This window comes from Chrysemys picta, chromosome 8 (assembly GCF_011386835.1).
Source record: "Chrysemys picta bellii isolate R12L10 chromosome 8, ASM1138683v2, whole genome shotgun sequence".
In the NCBI taxonomy this organism is placed as follows: domain Eukaryota; kingdom Metazoa; phylum Chordata; order Testudines; family Emydidae; genus Chrysemys; species Chrysemys picta.
The window spans coordinates 55,206,365-55,232,323 of NC_088798.1; the positions used below are offsets into that span (position 1 = coordinate 55,206,365).

At 46.8% G+C, this 25,959-nt stretch overlaps 1 protein-coding gene across 3 annotated transcripts in view; it reads left to right on the forward strand.

The window, feature by feature from the left end:
* Nucleotides 1-18,042, forward strand: part of RGS8 (regulator of G protein signaling 8) — a 35,389-nt gene extending 17,347 nt beyond the window's left edge. For 2 of the 3 annotated variants that reach the window (XM_005290748.5, XM_005290749.5), the window contains exons 5-6: nt 14,034-14,200; nt 16,482-18,042. In XM_005290748.5, coding sequence (XP_005290805.1) covers nt 14,034-14,200; nt 16,482-16,664 — 350 coding nt within the window. In that variant the 3' untranslated portion in view covers nt 16,665-18,042. Of the gene's footprint in view, nt 1-7,930; nt 8,094-14,033; nt 14,201-16,481 lie in introns of those variants that run through there. The other variant, XM_065554480.1, reaches the window with a different exon arrangement.
* Nucleotides 18,043-25,959: the final 7,917 nt, after the last annotated feature.

Here is a 25,959-nt window from a genome sequence, read left to right on the forward strand (position 1 = left end):
TGGGGCTGCACTGGCCCAGGCAACAACCTTCTCCCAGGCAGCCTCAACCTTCTCAAGCCAGGAGCAACTGCTCCTATGGCCCCTCCCTGGAGCACCTGAGTTGCTATTAACTCCTTGTTTGCCAGGGACAGGATAGAGAGCTCCGCACAGTGTACAATAATGTCAAATTTTCATTTTCTAAAAGCAAGTAGTGAGGGAAAAACCTCAGAGAAGTGTGGTAGCATGAGAAGAGGATTCTGTAATCTATGCGACATGCTTTTAGTACATTTACCAGGAAGTGACTTTAATGTGTTGTTTTTGAACATCTTTTCCCAGTTCATGCCATTAAGGTTAATGATGACTCCCACGAGACGGGAGCTTGGTCTGGCCTGGAGAGTGTGTGTGCAGTAAGTGACAGAAGAATAGCCTCTGTCTGTATCTCATGCCCAGGAGACATGGTCTGGCCAGCCAGATGGAGATTCCTTTTGACAGTATGCCGGCGGAGGTGCAAGCAATGGCGCATCTTGTTCTGCATCTCTCACGGGGCTGGACACGTGGCTTGTCATTTGTCCAATATCCAGCAGGACAAACTGTCCTTAAACCCTCAATCTGTTTTCAACAAAAAGACATGGAAAAACCTTCATGTATGTTTCCTTTTTAGTTTTGTGATGGTTATTTTTCCCTCCTCCATATTGTGTGATCTCTGTGCTCTTCTGCATATATTATCCTTCTTCTGCCTTTTCTTGATCACTCTTTGTCCTTCTTCCCACAGATTCCCATTTCCTTCTGGCTCTTTTTGAGCCAGGACAACACTGTACCAGCATTGTGCTACTGACATGAGTCTAAAATTCATCAAAATGATACTAGGATTAGAAATGTTCCTGTACCCCCGCCTCATTCAGCATCAGCTGGGCAGTATTTAGACCCCTAAGTGTCTAAATTCCTTTTGAAAATGAAACATAGGCATTGCAATGCTAAGTGCAGTAACACCTATATATCTTTAAAAATCTCAGCCTAAGTGCCAATCACATCTATGGCATGAAATACAAACACTACATCAATAATCATTAACCTTCGCCTTCCAGCATTGGCTAGATTCCTGGGGATTAAACTGTCTGCCTGAATGATTTAAGCCTTTAGTTCTGGATCTTCTCAAGATGTTGAGGCCTTCCTTAGTTGCCACTCATCATTTACTAGCCTGCAGAGCTCCTTCTTTTCAACCCTTATTGCTCTAGTCAATCTACTCTCCATGTTCTAAGGGAAAGAACACAACATTGGTTGTGAGGAACTCTTTGAATTCTAACTACAGCTCTGTTACTGACCTTGGGAAAATCCATGAACCAGCCTGGTTTACTGCCCCCATCTATACAAGGAAAGTAATAATACTTACCTAGTTCACAGATGAATTGTGGGGATGCATTAATGTTTGTACAGCACTGTAAATCAGTGACACATTACACATAAGTGCCAAATATGATAATTACTTAAAGCATACAGGGCTAGATTATACTTTTAGGCACATCCCTGTGTTGGGAGCACAGGGGGAGCCTTAGCACTCCGGGAGGATCTCGGAAAAAGATAAGTGTCTGGGAAATAAGTGTATGTAGCACAATCCCTCCCCAAGATCCCCAGTGCACCTTACTGCTCTAGGGATCAGCATGAAGGTGGAGCAGGTACACAGGGACATAAACTGAAGTCCTTAGTGAGGCTGAGGCTAAACTCCCTCTGAAGTCAATGGGAATCATGGCCGAACTAGAAGTGAGTAAAACCCAAGTAATGACTTTGGGACCTGGCTTGTGTTCATGGGGTAAGAGTGAAAGAAGAATGGACTAGCCTTTTGTTGCTCTGCTCCAGGGCCGTTCTTAGGATTTATGGGGCCCTGCACAGTATTATTAAACTGGTGCCCCTACGCCAGGGCATTTGGCTCTGTGAATACTGGTGCTCCTATACTGCCCCTATGCCGGCACAACTGGTGCCCCTATGCTGGCGCATTCGGCTCTGAATATGGCCCCTGCCTTCTGCCTAGTAAGGAGACTGCAGTGCACTCTGGGTGTGCGGGAGCCGACCCGCTCTTACCTGCTGTCCCGGTCATAGGTGTGGACTCCGTGGGTGGGTGCTCTGGGGCTGGAGCACCCATGGGGAAAATTTAGTGGGTGCAGAGCACCCACCTGTGCCAAGCTCCCACCCTTCCCCCCTCCCTGTGTGCCTCTCACGTGCCAGCAGCCCCATGCTTACCAACTCCTCCCCGCCCTCTAAGTGCTTCCAGAGTGCCGCGAACAGCTGATTCGCGGCGTTCAAGCTCCGGGAGGGAGGGGGGCAGAGCGGGGACAGGGCGCACTTGGGGGAGGAGGTGGGGCAGGGGTGGAGTAGGGGCGGGAAGAGGCGGGGCAGGGTGGAGGTTTGGGGGAAGGGGTGAAGTGGGGGCGGGGCCTGGAACAGAAGGGTGGTGTCGAGCACCCCCCCACAGGATGAGAAGTCGGTGCCTATGGTCCCGGTGGTGCCCCAAATTTTTGGGTGCCCTACGCAGCCGCAGATGCGTATGCCTAAGGACGGCCCTGTTCTGCTCTCAGATTTGCAAATTCCTTCCAGATCTGCTCCTCTTATGGGCTTTGATGCTCTCCCCCTATGAGAGGAATTCTTTGCAGTGTCTTCATTAGGTCTGCTCCAACAGTAATTGCTTCCCCGTTTGGTTTCAGGTGATCCCTACACCCAAAGCTCCTCTTTTGAGGACAGATGCCTGAATAAATATACTAGAACTATTTTAAAGGATCACGCCCCTAAATAAGTACACCTATACCTTCTTAAAGTGCCATAACCTTGGAGACTGTGGTCTGTATATTCTAAGGATGCACTGTGCTGTGCCATCTGAAGACTCCCAGTGCTGCTCTTTTTTCTGCACTTTATCTATGATATTTAGTTTATAGATCACACTTCCTAGCTATTCTGTGCTTCTTTATTTGAAACTCAGTAGATGAACTTGACATAGTCCTGGGGGTATTGTGCTGCCAGAGTCCCTTCATTTGGGTGAGAAGTGTTTTGAAACAAAGATATTGACCTCCCGTGGTAAGTAATGCTTCCCTGATTCTCTTCATGAGTGTGCAGGTCTTAAACTCAGCATCCAGGCCAAATTACAACTCAGGGAACAACATTCTATAGACCTAAATCCACCCTTGCACTTCAGTTAGTTCCGGTACTCTTCTCCAATTCCCTTCTTCCCTTCCTATCCTAAGCTGCAGAGCAGCATTACAGTGTGGAAGTTATCTTACAGTGCACAGTAATCTGTTGTTCACTCTCACAGGCTGTGCCCTCAATGCCAACTGGCAAAGGGTTCAATGTCTGTAACAGCAACTCCTATCAGACCTGACACACTCACTACATGTAACAAAATTGCTGCCACAGTATTTATCGATGAAGACTGTTGTGTGAGGTATCCAATTAAAACTTATATCATAGTGGTCATCATAAGCACTGAGAGATGTATGTACGGTGGCTGTGCAAGGAGTTATGTGTACCTTCTAAAATATGTTTTAAGCTACGTAACCAGGAAGAGCTGACAAATAGTTATTTTCCAGAGAGGAGATAAGATTCATAGATTCATAGATTATAGGACTGGAAGGGACCTCGAGAGGTCATCGAGTCCAGTCCCCTGCCTGCATGGCAGGACCAAATACTGTCTAGACCATCCCTGATAGACATTTATCTAACCTACTCTTAAATATCTCCAGAGATGGAGATTCCACAACCTCCCTAGGCAATTTATTCCAGTGTTTAACCACCCTGACAGTTAAGAACTTTTTCCTAATGTCCAACCTAGACCTCCCTTGCTGCAGTTTAAACCCATTGCTTCTGGTTCTATCCTTAGAGGCTAAGGTGAACAAGTTTTCTCCCTCCTCTTTATGACACCCTTTTAAATACCTGAAAACTGCTATCATGTCCCCTCAGTCTTCTCTTTTCCAAACTAAACAAACCCAATTCTTTCAGCCTTCCTTCATAGGTCATGTTCTCAAGACCTTTAATCATTCTTGTTGCTCTTGGGGGACCTCACGGATTGCGAACACGAGGTATGGTAGTAGGTTGTCCCAATCTTTCCCCATCCTTGCTTACCACCTTTCTTATCATGGCCTTGAAGATTTGGTTAAATCTTTCCACCAGACCATCGGTTTGTGGATGGTAAACCGAGGTCCGCAGGGTCTGGACATGGAGCAGGGAACACAAGTCCTTCATCAACTTGGACATGAATGGTGTTCCCTGGTCTGTGAGGATTTCTTTTGGTAGCCCTACCCGGGCAAAGATTGCCACTAATTCTTTGGCAATGCTCTTGGAAGCTGTGTTTCGTAAGGGGACAGTTTCTGGGTACCTGGTTGCATAGTCTAGGATGACAAGCACATACTGGTGGCCTCGGGTCGTTTTCTCTAGCAGCCCCACAAGATCCATGGCGAGCCGCTTGAATGGAACTTCGATGATCGGCAGGGGTACCAGAGGAGCTTTTAGATGTGGTCGAGGGCTGTGCAGTTGACATTCAGGGCAAGAGGCACAGTACCGTCGGACGTCTTCATGTACCCCCAGCCAGAAGAACCTGCGTAAGATTCACGCCTGGGTTTTCTCCACTCCCAAGTGTCTTCCAAAAAGGTGACTGTGAACGAGGCTTAATATTGCCTTCTGGTGTTTCCGGGAGACTAGGAGCTGGTGTACCTCTTGCTCCTGCATTTGCACGACCCGGTATAGGAGATTCCTCTTGATCACAAAATAAGGCCCTGGCCCCCGGGCCTTTCCCTCTATGGGTACCCCATCTATCTCAGCCACCTCCTTCCTGGCGTTCTCATACCTTGGGTCTTCCATCCAAAAGTCCCTCTCTCTGGGCTTAACAGCCCGAACTCTGAGAGATCTGTCTCTGCCCTCTCGGCTGGCTCTGTGAGGTTGGGGTTGGAAGTGGTCTCTGACCTCTCCTCTGTCTCGGGGCCCTCCCCTTCAGTTGCCCGTGTACGTCTGCCTACACAGGCGACCCTCTGTCCTTGTATCAAGATTCGGATACCCAAGGCCTTGGCCGCCCTTCTTTCTCTTTTGGTCTTCCTGCCTTTCCCCGGGACAGGGAATAGCTCCTGGGACATTTCTGTGAAAAATGGGAGGTGACATTCTACCACGGAAGCCTCCTGAAGTTCAGGGAGCTCCTCTCCCTCCAATTCCTCCGGTGGGAGCAAGTTTCCAAACCCGGGGAAATCTCTACCTATGAGCACGGGGTATGGGAAGTTTGGGACTACCCCTGCTTTCACCCCAGTGACATTTCCCTGAATTTCAATTTTTACTGGTATGATGGGGTAGTAGCTAATAGTCCCATGGACACAGGTTACCCCCGTACGCTTGGCCTGCATTAACTGGCTGCGCTTCACTAATTTACCCAAAATTAGGGTGATAGCACTCCCCGAGTCTACGAGTGCCATGGTTTCTACCCCATTCAACTTTACCTGCCTTGTATATTTATGTGGGGTGACTGCGACCCCTACAATATTGAGTAGGCTACATGGGTCTGCCCCGTTCCCCAGGTTACACTGCATTGGCTCTATGACATTGGGGCACTGGGCAGCTATGTGCCCCAATTCCCCGCATCCATAACTGCTTCTAGTCACTCCCCTATCACTTGGGTTAGGGGGTTTAGTCCCAGGGTTCCCCCCACTTAGGCCTTCCTCTTCCTTCTGGGTTCCCGACTGGTTTTCGACCTCCCTCTTCTTCCACCTAGGACTTCCTAGGGGTTTGGCCACCTGACCCGCCGCGGTCGGGGTCGAGTGTTTAATTCGTGAGGGGCCTTCCCTGGGTAGTTCGGTTAATTCCCTGGCTGTCATCCGTCTTTCCACCAATGTGATCATTTCATCGTAGGTGGATGGATCATTCTGGCATACCCATTTGCGGAGATCTGGTAGCAGTCCCTGCATGTAATGGTCTATGACCAAAGTCTCTAAAATCTCCTCTGGGCTGCATGCCTCGGGCCATAACCACTTCCAAGCGAGGTGTATGAGGTCGAATAGTTGGGACCTTGGAGCCTTGTTCTCCCTGTATTTCCACTCCTGGAACCTCTGGGCCCGTACCGCTGCCGTCACCCCGGATCGTGCTAGGATCTCTGCCCTCAGCTGGGAATAGTCAGTGGCATCCTCAGTGGGCAGATCAAAGTAGGCCTTCTGGGCCTCTCCATACAAAAAAGGGGCAAGAATGCTGGCCCACTGCTCCAGGGGCCACGCCTCACGCTGAGCAGTCCTTTCAAATGAGAGGAGATACGTCTCTATATCATCGTCTGCCATCATCTTTGGCAGACAACTGGTGGCCCTCAGGGTTTGCGTCCCATTGGACCCCCGGGCCTGGGTGGTGAGAATCTTCAGCTGGTCCACAACCTTGCGCAGGAGGGCTCGAGCTTGGGTCACCTGGATCATTAATAATTGGTTGGTTTCCTGCTGTAACCTCATGGACTCCTGTTGCACCATTGCCTGAGCCCGGGTTGCCTCCTGCTGGGCCGCTGTGGCTTGCACCAGCACTCTCACCATCTCCTTCATGGTGGTACAAACAAAAACCCAAAACCAAAAACCCCAGTGCACTTTTTTTTTTTTTAAAGTATAAACCTCTTTGTTCTGCCACGCTGTGAACAATCACGATCCCACTCCTGACACCAGTTGTGGCAGAGCTCTGACCTTGTCCTGTGGGTCCTGGGCTTCTAGGCGGTATATGGTAGCCTCAGTGGCTCTCTGTGACCCTCCACATAGCCCTTCTCTCTCTAGGGCCAGGATTACAGTCTACTGAGCCCTTTTCATCATAAGCCAGCAAGGAGGTTGGTGAGAGAACTCCCACAGTCTCTGTTGTCCCTAGGGCTTGTTTTAGAACAGTTTAGCCTCCTGTCCTGACAGGGGCCTGACTTCCCCTCCCAGGAGGTGTTCCTGTAGTGGTGGATTGGGGGGAACCCAGGCCCGCCCTCTACTCCGGGTTCCGGCCCAGGGATCCTAATGGTAGCAGCTGTTGGCAGCCAACCTTTCACTGCCAGAGTTGCTACATTTCCCTGGGCCACTTCCCCACAGCTCTCCTGCTTCTCCCTTCTTCACCCTTACCTTAGGGCTCCCTTATCAATAACTCGAGGGTGTCTTCATTAACCAGCCCTTCAGCCGCACTTCCTCTCCTCTGGCTCCCTGGCTCTCCTCTGCCTGACTGGAGTGAACCCTTTTTATAGTATCAGCAGGGCCTTAATTAGAGTCAGGTGGTCACATTAGCTTAATGGCCTCATCTGACTCTTTGCAGGTTAATTGGAGTCAGATGTTCTCATTAGCCTGGAGCAGCCCCTGCTCTGGTCAGTCAGGGAACAGAAAACTGTTAATCCAGTGGCCAGTATATCTGCCTTCTGCTATTCTGCTGTACCCAACTGGCCTGGGTCTATCACAGTAACCTGTTTTTATTATCCTTGCTCACTCTCTCTTCAATCTTAATCTTTGTAAATAAAGGTATGTGTTTTCACTATCAATAGACTACAGGGCTGAGCTGTCCTAAAGAATTTGATCCTGAGTGGTTCCAGTCAAGCTGTGTGTGAGCTGTCCCTCCAGGGACAGCTCACCTGGCAATTTCTGAGAGTGTCCAGTGACAGGAGCTAGAAGCAGAGGGGGATGCTGGCCGGGCTTAGGAGCTGGTGTGTGTCTATCGCTAGCCTGCATAGAGAGGGCCAGATCTGTGGAGACCTAGAAATTGGTGCTCCTCTATGGCCAGAGGCTGTTGGTTTCAAGGAGCTGAGCTACAGCAGGCATCAGGCAAAATGGCTTCACGCTAAGGGCAGGTGGTGGTGAGGTGCCTCACAACTCTGAGTACCCGTGGGGAGAATGACAGAGGCACACCTTATATCGGCCACACACTGAGAGAACGTAAGTGGTGGAAATCAGCCAGAGGGTGAAGGAAAAAGGGAGATGGAGCAGGGCAGCCCTGGGTTTTGAAGTCCCTCCCAAGAAAGTCCTCTGATGCTCCCTCCTCCATCACCTCCAGCCTCCCAAACAACTCAGAATGGTCTAAAGAAGGGCTTTCTCCACATACAGAGAGCTCATGCATGGAGGAGACAGAAGCATGTGGGAAGTCAGGAGGGGATCGGCCTCTTATGAGTGAGTGCAAGTTAGCAGTGGCACTCCATACAGCAAGGGGGCCCCTTGGTTTGAAGTCTCTTCTGCATAAGGCCATGAGAGAAAGAGGGGAGGGGCGTGGCAACAAAGAGAGAAGAAGGAATAGACAGAAGAGAGAGAGAGAGTGAGGGGAGGAGAGGAGAAGGAAAGGAGGGGAGAGAGGCAGTAGCGTGGCTAGTGGGTTGCAGGGGAAGCAGCCGCTTCCCCTCAGCATGTTTTCAAAAAGCGGTGCGCCTGCCGGCCAGTGCTGACCTCCTGCAGGCAAGGGGGGGGCAGCACGGCCAGAGGAGCCATGGGGAGGGGGCGGCACGATCGGAGGAGCGAGGGGGGGGCGCAGCAGGGCAGCCCGCAGCCCACAGCCAATGGCCCAGGGCGGTGGGCGCGGCCGGAGGAGGCAGAACGGGGTGGGGGCGCAGCAAGGCGGGGCACAGCGCGGCCGGCAGCCATGGCCGGAGGAGCAAGGGGGGGCGCAGCATGGCGACTGGCAGCCAATGCGGGGGGGTGGCACAGCCGGAGGAGCCAGCCAAGGGGGGGGGCGCGGAGCGCCTGGAGGAGGAGCCAAGGGGGGTGTGGCCAGAAGAGGAGCCAAGGTGGGGGCGCCTTTTTTATGTTTGCTCCCCCTGCTCTTAGATCCTGGCTACGCCACTGGAGAGAGGTGAAAAGAAGGAAAGTGAAGAGTGTGGGACAGAATGAAGAAAACGGGTTAAGCAAGAGCCTTGAAGGAGTGGGAGGGTGAGAAAAAGGAAGGGAAGTGAGAAAGTTTATGGAGAGGAGAGAAAAGGGGAAAGAGTAAGTAGAAGGGAAGGAGACAGAGTACAAACAGGAAGAGAAAAATGTCCATGACTCGTATCCAACCCCTTTCTGTATTTATTTAGAAATTAAAAGCCACTGACTAAAGTCAGAGCAGGAGCAAGGAGAGAGAACTGTGCAGAGACTTTCTGGTTCCAGCTGCTGCCCCAGCTCCCTGGCTGCTCCAGGCTGCTCTCTGGGGCAGAGTTGAAGCAAAGGTCTTTCTTGCTACATCAATCATGAGAAAGCCTTTCCTTTTATCAGACATTATGCTCTGTTCATCACGTCCCCTGGCAAGGCTTCTGTTTTTGGAGAGTGACCCCTGTGTCAGTGCTAAGGATGACAAAAAGCAGAGGTTTCAGAGTAGCAGCCGTGTTAGTCTGTATCCGCAAAAAGAACAGGAGTACTTGTGGCACCTTAGAGACTAACAAATGTATTTGAGCATAAGCTTTCGTGGGCTACAGCCCACTTCATCAGATACATAGAATGGAACATACAATAAGAAGATATATATACATACAGAGAACATGAAACAATGGGTGTTACTATACACACTATAAGGAGAGTGATCAGTTAAGGTGAGCTATTATCAGCAGGAGAGGAAAAAAACTGTTTGTAGTAGTAATGAAAATGGCCCATTTCCAGCAATTGACAAGGAGATATGGCGGGGGGGGGGGGGGGAGTGGGGATAAGCATGGGGAAATAGTTTTACTTTGTGTAATGACCCATCCACTCCCAGTCTTTGTTCAAGCCTAATTTAATGGTGTCCAATTTGCAAATTAATTCCAATTCAGCAGTCTCTCGTTGGAGACTGTTTTTGAAGTTTTTTTGTTGTAATATTGCGACTTTTAGGTCTGTAATCGAGTGGCCAGAGAGATTGAAGTGTTCTCCAACTGATTTCTGAATGTCATAATTCTTGATGTCTGATTTGTGTCCATTTATTCTTTTATGTAGAGACTGTCCGGTTTGGCAAATGTACATGGCAGAGGGGCATTGCTGGCACATGATGGCATATATCACTTTGGTAGATGTACAGGTGAACGAGCCTCTGATAGTGTGGCTAATGTGATTATGTCCTATGATGGTGTCCCCTGAATAGATATGTGGACAGAGTTGGCAACGGGCTTTGTTGCAAGGATAGGTTCCTGGGTTAGTGTTTTTGCTGTGTGGTGTGTGGTTGCTGGTGAGTATTTGCTTCAGGTTTGGAGGCTGTCTGTAAGCAAGGACTGGCCTGTCTCCCAAGATCTGTGAGAGTGATGGATCGTCCTTCAGGATAGGTTGTAGATCCTTGATGATGCGCTGGAGAAGTTTTAGTTGGGGGCTGAAGGTGATGGCTAGTGGCATTGTTACTTTCTTTGTTGGGCCTGTCCTGTAGTAGGTGACTTCTGGGTACTCATCTGGCTCTGTCAATCTGTTTTTTCACTTCAGCAGGTGGGTATTGTACTTGTAAGAACACTTGATAGAGATCTTGTAGGTGTTTGTCTCTGTCTGAGGAGTTGGAGTAAATGCGATTGTATCGTAGAGCTTGGCTGTAGACAATGGATCATGTGATGTGGTCTGGATGAAAGCTGGAGGCATGTAGGTAAGTATAGTGGTCAGTAGGTTTCCGATATAGGGTGGTGTTTATGTGGCCATCGTTTATTAGTACTGTAGTGTCCAGGAACTGGATCTCTTGTGTGGACTGGTCCAGGCTGAGGTTGATGGTGGGGTGGAAATTGTTGAAATCATGATGGAATTCCTCAAGGGCTTCTTTTCTATGGGTCCAGATGATGAAGATGTCATCAATGTAGCGCAAGCAGAATAGTGGCGTTAGGGGACGAGAGCTGAGGAAGCGTTGTTCTAAGTCAGCCATAAAAATGTTGCCATACTGTGGGCCATGCAGGTACCCATAGCAGTGTCGCTGATTTGAAGGTACACATTGTCCCCAAATGTGAAATAGTTATGGGTGAGGACAAAGTTACAAAGTTCAGCCACCAGGTTTGCCGTGACAGTATTGGGGATACTGTTCCTGATGGCTTGTAGTCCATCTTTGTGTGGAATGTTGGTGTAGAGGGTTTCTACATCCATAGAGGCTAGGATGGTGTTTTCAGGAAGATCACTAACGGACTGTAGTTTCCTCAGGAAGTCAGTGGTGTCTCGAAGACAGCTAGGAGTGCTGGTAGCGTAGGGCCTGAGAAGGGAGTCTACATAGCCAGACAATCTGTGAGATAACTTTGTTAGTCTTTAAGGTGCCACAAGTACTCCTGTTCTTTTTTCAAAAAGCAGAGGGAGAATCAAAACCGAGAAAGAGAGGCAGGGTGTCTAGAAGCATATTGCAAAGCTCTTTATTGTCCTTGTAAAAAGCTTCAGCAGGGTATCCCCTAACCAGGTATGGAATGTTTAAGGGCAAACACTACAGGAACCAGCTATATACAAAGAGCCTTATGGCACCAGGATCTGCTGTTCTTTTCCCTTCAAACTTCTGTTCCCTCCAAACTCTCTGCTATCCCATACTGACAGATCCCTGCAGCATAGACTCCCCAGTCTGCTCCTGAGTTTTCACCTTCCCACTGAGACTCCACCTCCCCAGGAAAGACACTGGGTACTAGATTCTGGAGAGGGCACAAGCTGTGTGTCATCTTCTTGCCTCCTGCATTTTGGGGTCAGCTGGGGAGCGGAGCAGGCCCTGGTGTAAGCTAGAGCAGCCTCAGCAGCATCTCTATCTCAAGGTGGCTACAACATCACGTTATGAAGTCACAGAGCAGCTCACAATAGCCCGAGTGCAGTGCGTTCCTGCTACACCTCCGCCCCAGCCATATTTCTGGCATGTCCCTGCACCACTGGCTTGGAGAGGGGCTAATGTCTCCTTCAGGCACCTGGGGCTGTAGCTGTACACTCCATTGTATCCAAATCACAATATTCATTTTCAGCAGCATTGCTGTACACACAACAAAAGCCCTCGTTTTGCTGCTGGCACAGAACCTTGCTGAGACCACGTTTCCCCCTCTCTTTGGCCAGTAAGGAGACTAAAAAACGACACTCCAAAGAGTTGATGTGATACAGCCGTGGCTGAGCATCTCATCTCTGTGTCCCCTTTCTGTCCATAATCTCACATTAGCTCTTTAAAAGCAATCAGGAAGAGGCACTTTCACCCCAGCTCTCATAAAACCATTCCCAGTTGCTTGCGGGGAGCAGATGTGAGGTTACAGGAAGACGTAAGGCACTTAGATGAGACATTCAAGAGGGGAGAGGGAGCTGACAGAACCATTCTGTGTCCCGGAGGTGGCTATGGTTGCCAGCTGGCTGGTTTTTAACCGGCCTGGCCAGTTTTTGTACTGCCTTGCCGGTGAAAAGTTTTAATGTGCGGGGTTTGTTTATTTCACTTGGGACCAACCTTCCCTGTAAGCTGTGCACACGTGTGTCCACACAGTGATTTTTTAACTAACACACATGCCAAGTGGCTGGGAGAGCAGCTGACATCTGGGTGTGTGCCAGGCCCTCAACCTGCTGAAACCGCAGTGGCTCCTCCCAGCATCGGGGACTGGGGAGGGGGACAGAACATAAGAACAGCCATACTGGTCAAACCATTGGTCCATCTAGCCCAGTATGCTGTCTTCTGCCAGTGCCAAATGCAAGTTGTCACAAAAACACCCGAGTCTCGCCAGGAGTGGAGTGGTTGAGGTAGGGGCTCTTGGTAGGGGACAGCAGGAGGGCTCCCTTAAGGGCTGAGGTGGGGTTCTGCATCTCAGAGATGGCAACCCTAGTATCTCCTGGATTCTGGCTAGGGGAGGGAAGGCTGGGGGCAGGGTTTCTCTTTTCCCTGGGGGGCGGAGGGGAGAGCTGGAGGCAGCAGACTCTGTCACTTTCCATCTCTGCCCACTGGAAGTGGGGAGGAAGTGGCAAGGGGTGGATCTTTCTGGGAAAGAAAAGAGTCAGAGAGGGAGCTCCCCTCTGGTACTAGTGCAGGAAAGATTAGAGCCCCATCAACTCCCCAGCCAGGCACCAGCCCCTCCTGCTGCTCCCACTTTAGATTATTGTGCTTGGGAAGTCCTTATTTCACCAGCCCAGGAAGAGGCAGGGGAGCTTAGCTCCCAAACTCAGGGCAGGCAGAGTAGGAGTAGGAAGGACCTTCAGTGAATTTCCCCAAGATCACTTCTTTCCCCTCACTGACTGCATTCCCTGGCCCATAAATGTTTTTAGAGACAAACTTGGAATGGGGTAATGCTGGCCAAGTAGGCTTCCTGTCATAAACTCTTAAATGGCCCTACCTTATAGGAAAGGTCTGAAAGGGCAAAATTCAGCTCTGCCATAAGTGGGTGGAGCCCTCATTGATTTCAAATCTGCTTATTCCAGAGCTGAATTGGTTGGCTCCCATACATGCAGAGAAAGTAAATACAGTGGCTGTGTCCACATGTGCCTCTTTTTATAAATATGCCTACACACAGAAATCAGAACGCTCCAATTTCCAAATCTTCATAATCATAACTTGTAACCTGAGTTAGCCAGAAACATTATCGCAGTCTCACAATTTCTAAGCACTAAAAGAGATAAGAGCACTTTGACCACTCTGTGTTCCTTCCTTTTTAGTGTCGATGTTATGGTTAGAAATTCTAAGCTACTTCCTATGTACAAATAAGAGTTAAAAATGTGTTAAGATAATAAACCAAAGTAATGAAAAGCCCAGATGTAAAAGGAGACAAGTTCACAAATGATGTATTTTATAAACAGTTTTACCTAGTGACAATTGTATTTTACATAGTGAGGCATTAACAACTATATAGCAAACAGAATGTATAACTTGAGCCTGGGAATTTCAAAGGACCCTATAGGAGTCAGGCTCTGAAATCCCTTTGAAATTCTGCCTATACTCCTAGCAAAACACTGATTAAAAAACAACCCAGGAGGGGGTTCCTTTAACTACCTGGGACGGGGAGCCTCATGTAACTGTAACCTGTGGAGAACAGTACTTGAGCCTGCTGTAGAAAAACCACATGATCAGCAGTTAAGTCTTTTTGTGCCAATGGCAGAGATTTTGAAACGGATAGGGGTCGTATTTGTTGGGGATGAGTGAACAGTGGCATATACTGTAAAAATGCCTTATCTGGTCTGAAGTTGCTTCCTTTCTTCCATAAATCCAATGTTTCCCCCTTGTAGATGGGGTGGCTGCATTCCGTGCCTTCCTGAAGACAGAGTTCAGCGAGGAGAATCTGGAGTTCTGGCTGGCCTGTGAGGAGTTCAAAAAGACCCGGTCAACAACCAAACTGGCATCCAAGGCCCACAGGATCTTTGAAGAATTCATTGATGTGCAAGCTCCTCGAGAGGTTGGTAGGCATACACACTCTGGTGGGATTAATGTGAGCAACAGGTATTGCAAGGAAACTCACTTGGCAAGGAGGGTTGTTTGCCACATCTCTCTCCACTACCAGTGACTCACATCCCCAATGCTGGGATTTTGTACTCTTCAGAGGATCACTGCAGAGGTAATGAGCTGATCAATGATTTCACTAGCTACTGTTGGCCAGTGTGTCTGGATACCTGAGTTACTGCAGCCTGCATCCCAAAGCCTCCAGTGGGGAACTTCTGCGAATCAGTGGCTTGATAGAGACATCACTCCTTCATTCTTTCACAAGTATCAAAACTGATTATTTATAGGTCCCCCAAACGGCCTTCAACAACACTCCCAGCAACTGCTCTAACCTGTTGAATCTCCAAGAGTTAGGGTGTATGTGTCAATCTAGGCCCTACAGCCCTCTGAATCTGTAGAATTCAGCATTGTTAGAATTTCTGAAAGTTACGAGCAATAGCACACCGTGCTGAATAGAAAGTGTAGCCACAATTTAGAGCCTGGACTTGTGAATTCTCCTTTAACATAATCACAGTTTATGATGTTATATCCTGCATTGTGATGCCACATTGTGATGTCATATTGCTTATTCAGCGAGAGTCTGCTCACAGATTCCTCTAGTGAATGTGTACCCAATTTCCAACAGGGCTTCCAGTGGGGAAAACTCAGACTTTAACCACATCTTGTGACCTAATAATATTGGTAATTTGGGGCCTCTAATGGGGCACACCCTTATCCCTCTGGTGGAAAGGCTAAAGAGCATTCCTGCAATCAGGCAGTGTCAATTAGGTGCACCTGCAGAACATGCAACACCTGGAGAAGTGGGTCTTAAAAGGGTGATCCTAGGCATGAGGGGAGTTTTTCCAGGAACAAGGAAGCTCCTAGGGCATGCTAGTAAGCTCCAGCAACAAGGGAAATTGAGCCTGAGGCAGCTGCTAATATTTTCCTTCAAACCCCACCCCATTTGAGGCACATAGACACTACAATCTTGGTATAAGCAAAAGCCCTGTAGAGCTGATTCCAGCCAGTGACCTGTGGTAGGTCCTGGGAAGTGCTCCCAGGGGCTGGAGACAAGTAGACTATAAATTGGGTGCTGAAAAGACCCTGGGAGTGAGCTGAACTCCTGCTGGGAACAGTAAGATTGCCCAGGAGTGGAGGATCCTGACAGGGACCCAGGGGCAAGAGACTCAAAGGTACTTTGGCTCAAGCCCAAGCTGAGGGTTGGCCGATTACAGGGCCAAATTGAACTCCCACTGAAATAAATGGTAGTCTTTCTGATTATGTCAGCTGGAGTAGGAGGAGATCCAGCATCTTGTGGCATTGAATGCATTCCAGCTGGGATTAGACACTTGGGTTTAGGTTAGTTTAGGAGGTGTTGATCCCTATGATATCTAAAGGGTGATATCTAAAATCTGATCCCATAGTCATGACCTTTGGTGTATCAAAATTTGAAATGATCCACCAGCACAATGCACAGCCAACTAATGCTGTAACCATTTTAGGGGAGGCACAGATAAAGGTTCCCCTTTTTGACTGCATTATATTTGGGTACCACGGAAGCCTCCCTATTCAAAAGATTAATAATAGCAAACTCTTTCACACAGGAATGGCTTTGTGCCATCTTTCTCATGACAACCACAGTTAAGACTGGTTGATTGTCAGGGCAAAAATCTGGGAGAATTCAGGAATTTTTCACAGCAAAAATGCTAAAGACATACGTTTAGGGGGGGTTAAAATGGAAAAGTCCAAGCACAATATATTTTAGTAAGTAGTCGTCATAGGAAATTAGGAGAAAAGTCAAACAGTTTATTATAAAACAAAAATAACTTAAAGCTATTTGATAAGATTTTAGTAATAGTTTAAAATTACTAACAATTCATTATCCAACACACTAAATGTATAGAGAGCCAAATTTGTAAAAATTCATAGGCGTCTTGAGGGATGGGATAGCTGGGGTGACAAAGACTCTGAGTCAACATTTTCAGATTTGCAGTAGATACCTAAAGTTAAGTGCCTAAATTCATACCTAGGCACCTAAATAAAAATGGTCTGGTTTTCAGAGGTGCTAAGCACACACAGCTAATATTGAAATTAATATGGATTGAAGTGCTTAACTTAAGCTATCTAAGTTAGAAAATATGGGCAGTGACTTATTATGAATCCCTCCCTCTCCCACCTCAAAAGGTTATGTTGTTGTGTTATTAGCTATATAAACCAGAGTTACTCTATATAATCCTCCTTGTTGTCTCTTTCCCCAGGTGAACATAGACTTCCAGACACGGGAGGTGACAAGAAATAACGTGCAGGAGCCCTCACTATCTTGCTTTGACCAGGCCCAGGGGAAAGTGCACAGCCTCATGGAGAAAGACTCTTACCCCAGGTTCCTGAGATCCAAAATTTACACAGACCTGCTGACCCAAACCCAGAGGAGGCTCAGCTAGAGCAGAGATGGGACCCTCAGAAACCATAAGCTTCCCATGGCAGCCAAAACCATTTCCAAATGTGAAACTTCATTGGTGTTAAAAAAGCAGGGGTAAAAGAGGAACAGGAGAGAGAAAGGGGGAGCCCATTTCAGAGTGTGACCCAAATGCAGTACTAGGACTCTTTGGAGAGTCTCTGCGTGTGTTTGGTTAGTGGTAGCACCTATCAGTTTCTGGCCTATTCAGGATCAGAAATATGTTCTCTGTGGTGCACTGGGTCATCTATCAAGAAGGCAGGTTTCCCAAAACTTACTACACTGGTTAGTTGGTAAATAATGCCAATATGAACTTCCATCCTTCCAGACCTCTTCCCCACCCTCACCTATCCCACATAGTTGGAGGGGACACTAAGGGCAGTCATGAAACTAGTGTAACTGAGCACAATCCAAAGCACTGCTGTCACTCATGTGGGGCTGTGGGCGGCTGGGACTCCAAGCTAGAGACCATGGGGTTCCTAAAGCTACAGGCCTTGAGCTGTCTCCCAAGGTAGAACTGATCAACTGAGTCAGCTCTTTCTTCCATTTTTGTTGCTCACATTGTGATGTCAGCCATGACCTTGCTGCACCCCCTTCCTATCTGATGATGCCCCCCAACCCTAAAGCCCTTTTCTTTAGGGGAGGGAAACAGAATGTTATTTTCACATGCATTGTCAAGGAGCCAAAGTTTCCTCTCCAGGAGGCCAAACCAAAAGTCCTTACTAGAAATGATTCTAGTACAAATTATAATTATTATTTGATAGGAGCCCCAGGCATGGAGCAGGGCCCCATTATGCTAGGCTCTGTACCAAAACCATAACAAAAAGATGCTTCTTGCCCCAGAAGAGCTTTGTAGTGTTGGGAGGCAACATGTGATGCTCCATCATGCTAATTGTTAACAAGGGAGGGGAACGCAAGACCTGTCCGTTATGTGAGACCACACGTTTCATGCATTGCATGACTGGGCATGACAGGGAGAGGTAAAAGTAAAGGGATTTGTGTGCAATATAGCACACCGCATACAACACTTAAAAATAGCCTCTGTTCTGGCCTCATGCAGCAGCTGATACTGAAGTTATTTTTATTTATTGTCCATGGACTGCTTTTATTTATTGATTGCTAACTGTGTGTTCAGTGCTGTACAAACAAATATGGAGACATGGTCCCTACTGTGAAAACAGATAAGACAATGGAAACATGTTGTGCACAGGATGAGAGTCCAGTCTTGAAGCAGTATATAAGATACTTATTTGCTGTTGTATTTTCCATATTTTTGTTGCATAGCTTAAGAAAAGATTATGCACAGACATCAACTGTGTCACACAACCATCAAGTTATGCATAAATAAATTTACAATAGGCTCCAATCTCTATGTTTAGGGTGGTCCGTGGGTTTGCTATCCCCAAAAGTTTGGATTAAAAATTTGATTCAACATTGAGTAAACAGGATGTACTGGAGTCTAAAGCTACACACAGCAAATAGGAAAAAGCTGCATGGATCTCAAAAGGTATTGCACATCCATGCATTAGGTAGGACACAGCTTTCAAGCTCTGTTTTGAGGGATGCTGTGCCAGGGGAGCTGCTGGATGTATAGCTTCTGTTCTGTAGTCATTATGAGGTTTTTCTCATTAGGAGGGAGGGTTTTGTTAGGGCATCACTGTTTTTTTAAAATAAATTTCTTCCCAGTCCTATCTCTCTAATGTGAACACGGGATGGAATTGACACTTGGGCTGAATGGGAAGGGGAGAGGAGAGAGAGCGCTGATGCATGGTTAGGTGCAGCGTGACTTAGCTTTGCTGAACAGGGGTTCACTCATATGCCATTGTGTTGACCAACAGGCAAAGTTTTGCATGGTGGTGACACTGGGCTCCACATGACTGGGTATTTGTGGTTCGGGATCACAATGCGGGTGGGGGACATGGTTGTCTCATTTCAGAGTCATGTGTAGCTGGTCAGAGTTCTCAGGCACCAGAGGCTATATGCTGTATAGACAAAATGTGTTTTCTAAAGGAAGATTACCTTACAGCATCTGACAGCACTGTTATTCTAAAACTGATTCTCTACTTTTCATTCTGCAGACCACTTTGTAAGAGAGAGACCCTCTGATGGGTCAATTTTCATTCTATTAGAGGGACTATCAGAAAGGGCATTGAGCCCTATGCTCTGAGAACCATTGTTTACAGATGTCCTTCGCAACTGGATTGTAAAATAAGCGGCAGGGACTGGAACACAGGTTTGCAAGGTGTGTGGAACTGAGTCTGTGTAACGCTGACAGACCCCGGTCGTCAGCGGGCGGGATCGAAGCTGGGGCCTCTGGAGCTTAGTGCATGAGCCTCTACCAACTGGCTGTTAGCTAAGGCTGTAGAGCAAACTCATTTTATCTCTCTCTTTAAGTGGTCTGGGTGCCACTAGATGGGACAGAACACCACACCCAGGAGGTGGGTGGGTTACATCTGCAACCAAATGCAGACCCTATAGTGCAACCCCTCTATTTATTTTCTTTAAAAGTACCTCTAGAATCTATCATGAATTCCCTTAACCTATACATTTTGTCAACCTAGCAAACGAGATTGCGGAGATAACTATCTCAGGAACCTTGTGCAATGCACTAGAAGGAATCAAAGACTGATGAAATTATTCTTTGATCATTCTTGGGCTATATTTTTGTCCTACTAAACAGAATGAAACCACATATAGATCCCCATTATGCTGTAGATGTAAGATAAAAAGTGCAAGGGGCAGGGAGAGATCACTGAGAGACGCTGGGAAAAATTTACTCGCATCACTCCAGAGGGTTCATGGAACATTCTGAATATGTTTTCTGTGCAGTTGGAGGCAGACACCAAGAGAGAGCTACTGAGGAATTGAGGTGAACTCTTCTCCCTAGGACACAAACTGTGGCACCCTCATTTAGGGGTGTGCTCTGTCTTTAGATGTGGGGAGCTCCTGTTGAGTTAAGTTGAAGTCAATGGGAGCTGAATGCACAGAATTTCCTCCTTAATGCGGAAGTGTCTAGGTGACTCCTTGCATGAACGTGAACTGGTGCATGAAACCAATGACTCTAGAGCTTTTTGAATGGTGAGCACACTCTTCAGTGTGAGCATGCGTATATGGTGACTTTCAGGGAGTGGTTGAAAGGTCCTAGCTGCCTTTTATGACATTATGGTCTGGGAGAAACCACCACCAGTGACAATACTGAAAGTGCTGAGATTGTAAAGGCAGGGGAGGGCTATGTATATTTTATCTCTTTTATATTAATCCACATACTGTGATTGTGAATGCTAAGGGTACATATATGCACAACTCTGTCCTTTTTTCTAAGTGAAGAATCACTGAAACATAGAAATGTAGGACTGGAAGGGACCTTGATAGGTCATCTAGTCCAGTCCCCTGCACTGAGGCAGGATTAAGTATTCTCTTTAAAAAGCACTGACTACGCATCCCCACTGGCACTTTCACTGAGATTCTGGTCTAGATAATAAAGTTGATCATTTTTAAAGAGAAGAAAGTTGGTTATTTTTACTTCTTGTTTATAAGGCACCCAAAAAGGCTCCATCCACAGCACATTAAAGACTCCAGGGATAGTTCAACAGATGGTATCCTCAGTGCCTGCTAATACTTCCCAGATCTTTGGGAGGCCAACCTATTCAGCAGAGAGCTCAGCCTACTATAGGAGCACTGTGAGAAAATATCATTGCAAGGTCGAGTCAGCCAGTTGGCATAAAAAACCCAGTAAAGTGAGAGTTCCTGCATGACTGGGAATGAAGGGCAAGTACAGCTGGATGGGTGAGGGCTGGATAGAAAGTATATGGGATGGGGAGGAGAAGGGAGGTTTCTCCCACCAACTAGGGGGGGTGAGACAGTTGATTGTCCATTTATTGTCCCCTGTCTAAGTGATTTTACCTGATGTAAGCTGTATGCCCCCACTCCTTTGCGTCTATCTCTTTATCTAGACTAGGTGATTGGGGTGAAGCGATGGAAAATTTGACACTCTATTGCAGATTTTGGAACAGACTGAGCAGCTGGCCAGATTAGTGCCCATCCCCATGCTAAGCTGAATGGAGGGATAGCTCAGTGGTTTGCGCATTGACCTGCTAAACCTAGGGTTGTGAGCTCAATCCTTGAGAGGACCACTTAGGGATCTGGGGCAAAAATCAGTACTTAGTCCCACTAGTGAAGGCAGGGGGCTGGCCTTGATGACCTTTCGGGGTCCCTTCCAGCTCTATGAGATAGGTATATCTGCAGGACTTCCTGATGTATGCTCAGTGAGGTTCTCTCCAACATTGCTGTCTTGAGCTCCACTACTATTCATGGCAGTAAGGCCAGATAGAAAACAACCTAATGATCTAAAGCTTTTTTTTTTTTTTAAACACAAAAAAATAGCATCATTTGCTGTCTTTTATGCAAAAGTCAGCCTGAACTGAATTAAAATAGGAAAGTTATATAATCTCCTCCTTTAAAAACAGGAGCTCGTAAAGAAAATGATGATTTAGCCTCAGCCATTGCAAACACTAGTCTACAGGGATAAATCCTCAAAGAGAAATACCCTGCCTTTGCTTCAACTCTTACTGATGTTAAAGGGGCATCAACAACTTATCACACTTCCCTCTGAAAATTCTGGACCTAGTATTGTTATAACAAAGGCTGCTATAATCAAAAGGGGTGGGAGAAAAAATAGTTTTTTTCTACCTTTGCATTTGACCACACTTTGCATATGATCCCATTTGCTATTTCCCCTGAACAGCTTGTCAATTTGTGAGGTTCTCTGACAACAAGAGGGAAGAGCAAATGCATTTTCCTATTTTTAAAAGTAATTTTAAAGTTAACAAATTTCACAGAGGGACACAGAGGCAGGGGTAGAAACGGAAACTGCTGTTAACCTTTCCCCCTGATTAACCAGATTTGAAGTTGTCTATGTCCCTTTAAATGTAAACATTAGTGCACTGACGAGTCCATGCCTTCCACACTGGGAAGTATGATCATCTTGGTGTATGTCTACACTACAGACTAATCTATGGCATGGCAGCTGTGCCACAGTAGGAAGCATCTACACTACGGCACTACATCAACAGAATGGGTTTTTCCGTCAGTGTAGTTAATCCACCGCTCTGAGAGGCAGGAAGCTAGGCTGATGGAAGAATCCTTCCTTTGATTGCGTCTACACAGGGGTTAGGTCACCCTAATTATGGGTGCAAAAATTTTCACAGCCCTGAGCAATGTGGCTAGAGCGACCTAAGTTTAAGGTGTAGACTAGGCCTGAGTATTGAAGGAATGTATGTGTAAGCGAGTGCGTGTATGAGCGAATGTGTATGTGCTTTATATATAAATTATTTAATGTTTCCCAGTAGAGGATCTTTACTGTGATTTCTTTGTGGCATATGTAAGACTGGCTAGTAATGGGAGACATAAAGTTCTGCTATGCTTCCAACGACCCATAACAGCACATATATCAAATTGAACTGAATGTTCATTGATACAGAAACAAAATTGAAATGTTTACAGCATCCAGAGCAATATCAAAGCATCATGCCAGTCCCCGAGTGCCTCTCACTTGTCAGTGCATATCTGTCTCCTCTCCCTATACGCCTCTCACATGTCCCTATAAACCTATCCTCACATTTCTCATACTTGTCCCTATCTACCTATTGCTTCTCATTTATCTCTGCACACATGTTTTATATCCTCACAAAGCTGTCCCTGCGTACCTCTTGTCCATGGATACCTTTCCCCTCTTCCCACCAACCTCTCAGCCATCACTGCATATTTATTATTTCATTTATCCTCACATATCTGTCCCCACATACTTGTCTTCTGTTGTCACATACCCGTTCATGATGCCTCTCATTTTCCCCAGATACCTGTCTGCTGTCTTTTCATATCTTTCCAGCATACCTCTGACTGTCACTACACACTGCGCTGTGTAGCTGTCACCTATCCCTACCCACCAAATGCCTGTCATCTTACCTGTCACCTGTCCCTTGCTATGGGGAACAGTTTCACACATCATGGCTACATTCCATTTCACCTCTTGTGCTGGAGCTGCTGCAGTCATCTTGTGTCTTAGTACAGCACTCGCTCTGACACACAAGTCAAAGATCATGGAACTGAAACCAAGGCATGTTTGCTGCTACTTCAGAAATGATTTCCCCCTCGCACACATTTTTGGGGCTTTCTGAAGATTTTGGTTTGTTCCTAATTTTGTGTCCCCTTTTCTCCATCTTTAAAGCTCCACATGCCATGTTTGCTGGCAGGGTGTGGCAAAGTGAGGTGGGGGCTGGTGCTGTCGTTACTCCAGTTCTCCTATTAGATTAGGAGTCAATAGCTGCTTTGTTGGGATTACTGCTGTGCTTCCTTTTAGCTTCCCAATTTCCACAAGGTAGTGTTCATAGACAGATGTGTGTCATATATTTGCTTAGTCAAGGTGGGTTATTTTTGTTTTGCACCTCCCCTCAGCTTTATTAAAAAGCTGTACCTCTAATTCAAGGCTGTGTAATAAACTCAGTTGACGCTCCAGGGTGTGTAATTGGAAGGTTAGGGGGCAGGGGAGGAAGGGAACAGTGAGGCTGAGAGTCTAGTCCCTAAAAATGAACCATTAGTGCAGAAAGGCACGTAAGGAGAGACCAGCTGTCTGAGGCTCTTCTTGGGAGAATCCTCACCCCAAGGATGTTGTGGAGGACTTGGCTCTGGTGTCAGGCTCTTGTCTCCAGTCACTGCTGCACACTACCAGTCCTTTTCTGTCTGGTTTGAAGCCCAGCTGACCAGTTTACCAACCCAGATGGGCTGTGGTCCAATTCCCAGCTTATTTTCCTCTCTGGTATTCACAGTACAATTTGCTAAGCTAGAGTAGTGGAGCTGCTATTGGCTCAATAGGCAGCTCTTGTATCTGTATATATCCCAGTTCTCTTCACCATTTCACACTGCTGGGCGCACAGGCTGAATCTAAACCACTGCAGATCAGGATCAGCTCTGCTTTCACATACTGTAGAGTGCAGAGCCAACCACATTGCAGTATGAGGAGTATCTGCATATTGCTCTGCTCATTTCTACATCCACCAGTTAAAAGGGGATAGGGGAGGGGCATGAGGAGAAGGACATGTCTGATTTTATATTTACTTATGCAACAGAATCGGTCTCAATGGGATTTTCAGCAATGAGAGCAGGCAATGAGTAATCCATGGGATGGACCTGGCTTCTTTAAGAACTGTGAGCCAAGTGTCTCATCTCCCTTATATCGTCTCTCTTCCTTTCCAATCAGAACAGGGACCTGGGTTTCCATTTTTCCTTGTGTCAAAGCCGCCAATACCACCTTGAATCTGCATCCTTCATTAAAAGCATCAGAAATAAGGGTGCCAGTGAAAACATTGAACGGGGAGAGGGAACTTTCAGTACCAGCTGGTATTACTAGGTTGGGTAATTTGGTACCAGGCCTGAGTAGAATGCAAGTTAAGGTGTCCTCCTAACCACACATGCTTCCACTCTCTCTCTTTGTGTGGTTCAGAAGGGACTCATGAGAGCCTTAGTTTAAGGACGAGTGAATTGAGAATTGAATCACTGGACATCTCGACTGGGAAGCCAGCTCCTTTAACATGCTGTCTATTCTATGGTTCTCTTTTAATTAGGTTCTTATGCCATGACCATCACCATGATATCTGCACACCAAAGTTGTTGTTTAGCAGAGCTTCAACTGCAGTTTGGACAGGACCTAGAAGCTGATCTCTATAGATCCTTCCTATTTGCCATGCAAGTTTAAGATGAAGGCAGTGGTTAGGGTTTCCATCTGGAGTTCCCTCTACGTTAGGATACGTCTTCATTACCCGCCGGATCGGCAGGTAGCAATCGATCTATCGGGGATCAATTTATTGCGTCTCGTCTAGACGCGATAAATCGATCCCCGAATGCGCTCCCTGTCAACTCCAGAACTCCACCCGGGAGAGAGGCGGAAGCGGAGTTGACGGGAGAGCCGCGGCCATTGATCCCACGCCGTGAGGATGGGAGGTAAGTCGATCTACGACACGTCGACTTCAGCTACGCTATTCTCGTAGCTGAAGTTGCGTATCTTAGATCGATTTCCCCCCGCCCCCCAGTGTAGACCAGCCCTATTAGTTACTCTTGTTTGAAAGAGTCACTTACACCCAACTCATGTGAGATGTTTGGCTGATGATGTCTTTGTCATTATCACTGATTTATGTCATTACGATGTAAAATGGAATATTGTCATTCACCTTTACTGTAGGAAATACTGTGAAGATGTAATAAACACAAACTGAAAACTGTTTCCTCTGTGCCTGTGGGTTTCCTTCTGACTTCACTCACATTCAGGAGGAGAAAAGAATTCAAAATGACCTGGACAGATTAACAAGATGAAATTTGACAAAGACAAGTTTAAAGGACTACACTAAAGAAGGAAAAAATCAAATGCACAACTAAAAATTGTGGAATAACTGGCTGGACAGTAGTACTGCTGAAAAGGATGAGGGTTACAGTCAATCACAAATGGAATGAGTCAACAATGTGATATAGTTACGAAAAAGACTAATATAATTTTGGGAATATTAACAAGCGTTTTAAGCATATGTAAGACCCGGGAGGTAATTGTCCTGCTCTACTCAGCATTGGTGAGGCCTCAGCTGGAGTACTGTGTCCAATTCTGGGTGCCACACTTTAGGAAAGGTGTGGACAAATGGAGAGAGTCCCAAAGACAGCAACAAAAATGATAAAGGTTTAGAAAACCGTCCTAATCTATGAGGAAAGGTTAAAAAGGTTAAAAAAACTGGGCATGTTTAGTCCTGAGAAAAGAAGACTAAAGAGGGACCTGACTGCTGAGGGCTGTTATAAAGAGGGTGGTGATCAATTTTTCCTCCATGTCCATGGAAGGTAGGACATGAAATAATAGGCTTAATCTGCAGCAAGGGAGATTTAAGTTAGATATTAGGAATATGTTTCTAACTATAAGGTTAAGCTCTGGAATAGGCTTCCAAGGGAGGTTTGGAATCCCCATCACTGGAGATTTTTAAGAATAGGTTGGACAAACACCTGTCTGGGATGGTCTAAGTATACTTGGTCCTGCCTCTGCACTGAGGTCTGGACTAGATGATCTTTTGCGGTTCCTTACCAGCTCTATGTGTCTATGATTCTATGGGCAAATTACTCATTATCATGAACAGTGCTGAGGGAAGGCCTGGTCACTTAGTCAAAAGTAAATCTGGGAGCCCTTCTCAGCCACAAGAAAACCTGTCTATGAAGTGAGGACTGCAACGCAGACACCTGCTTGTTGAGCCACA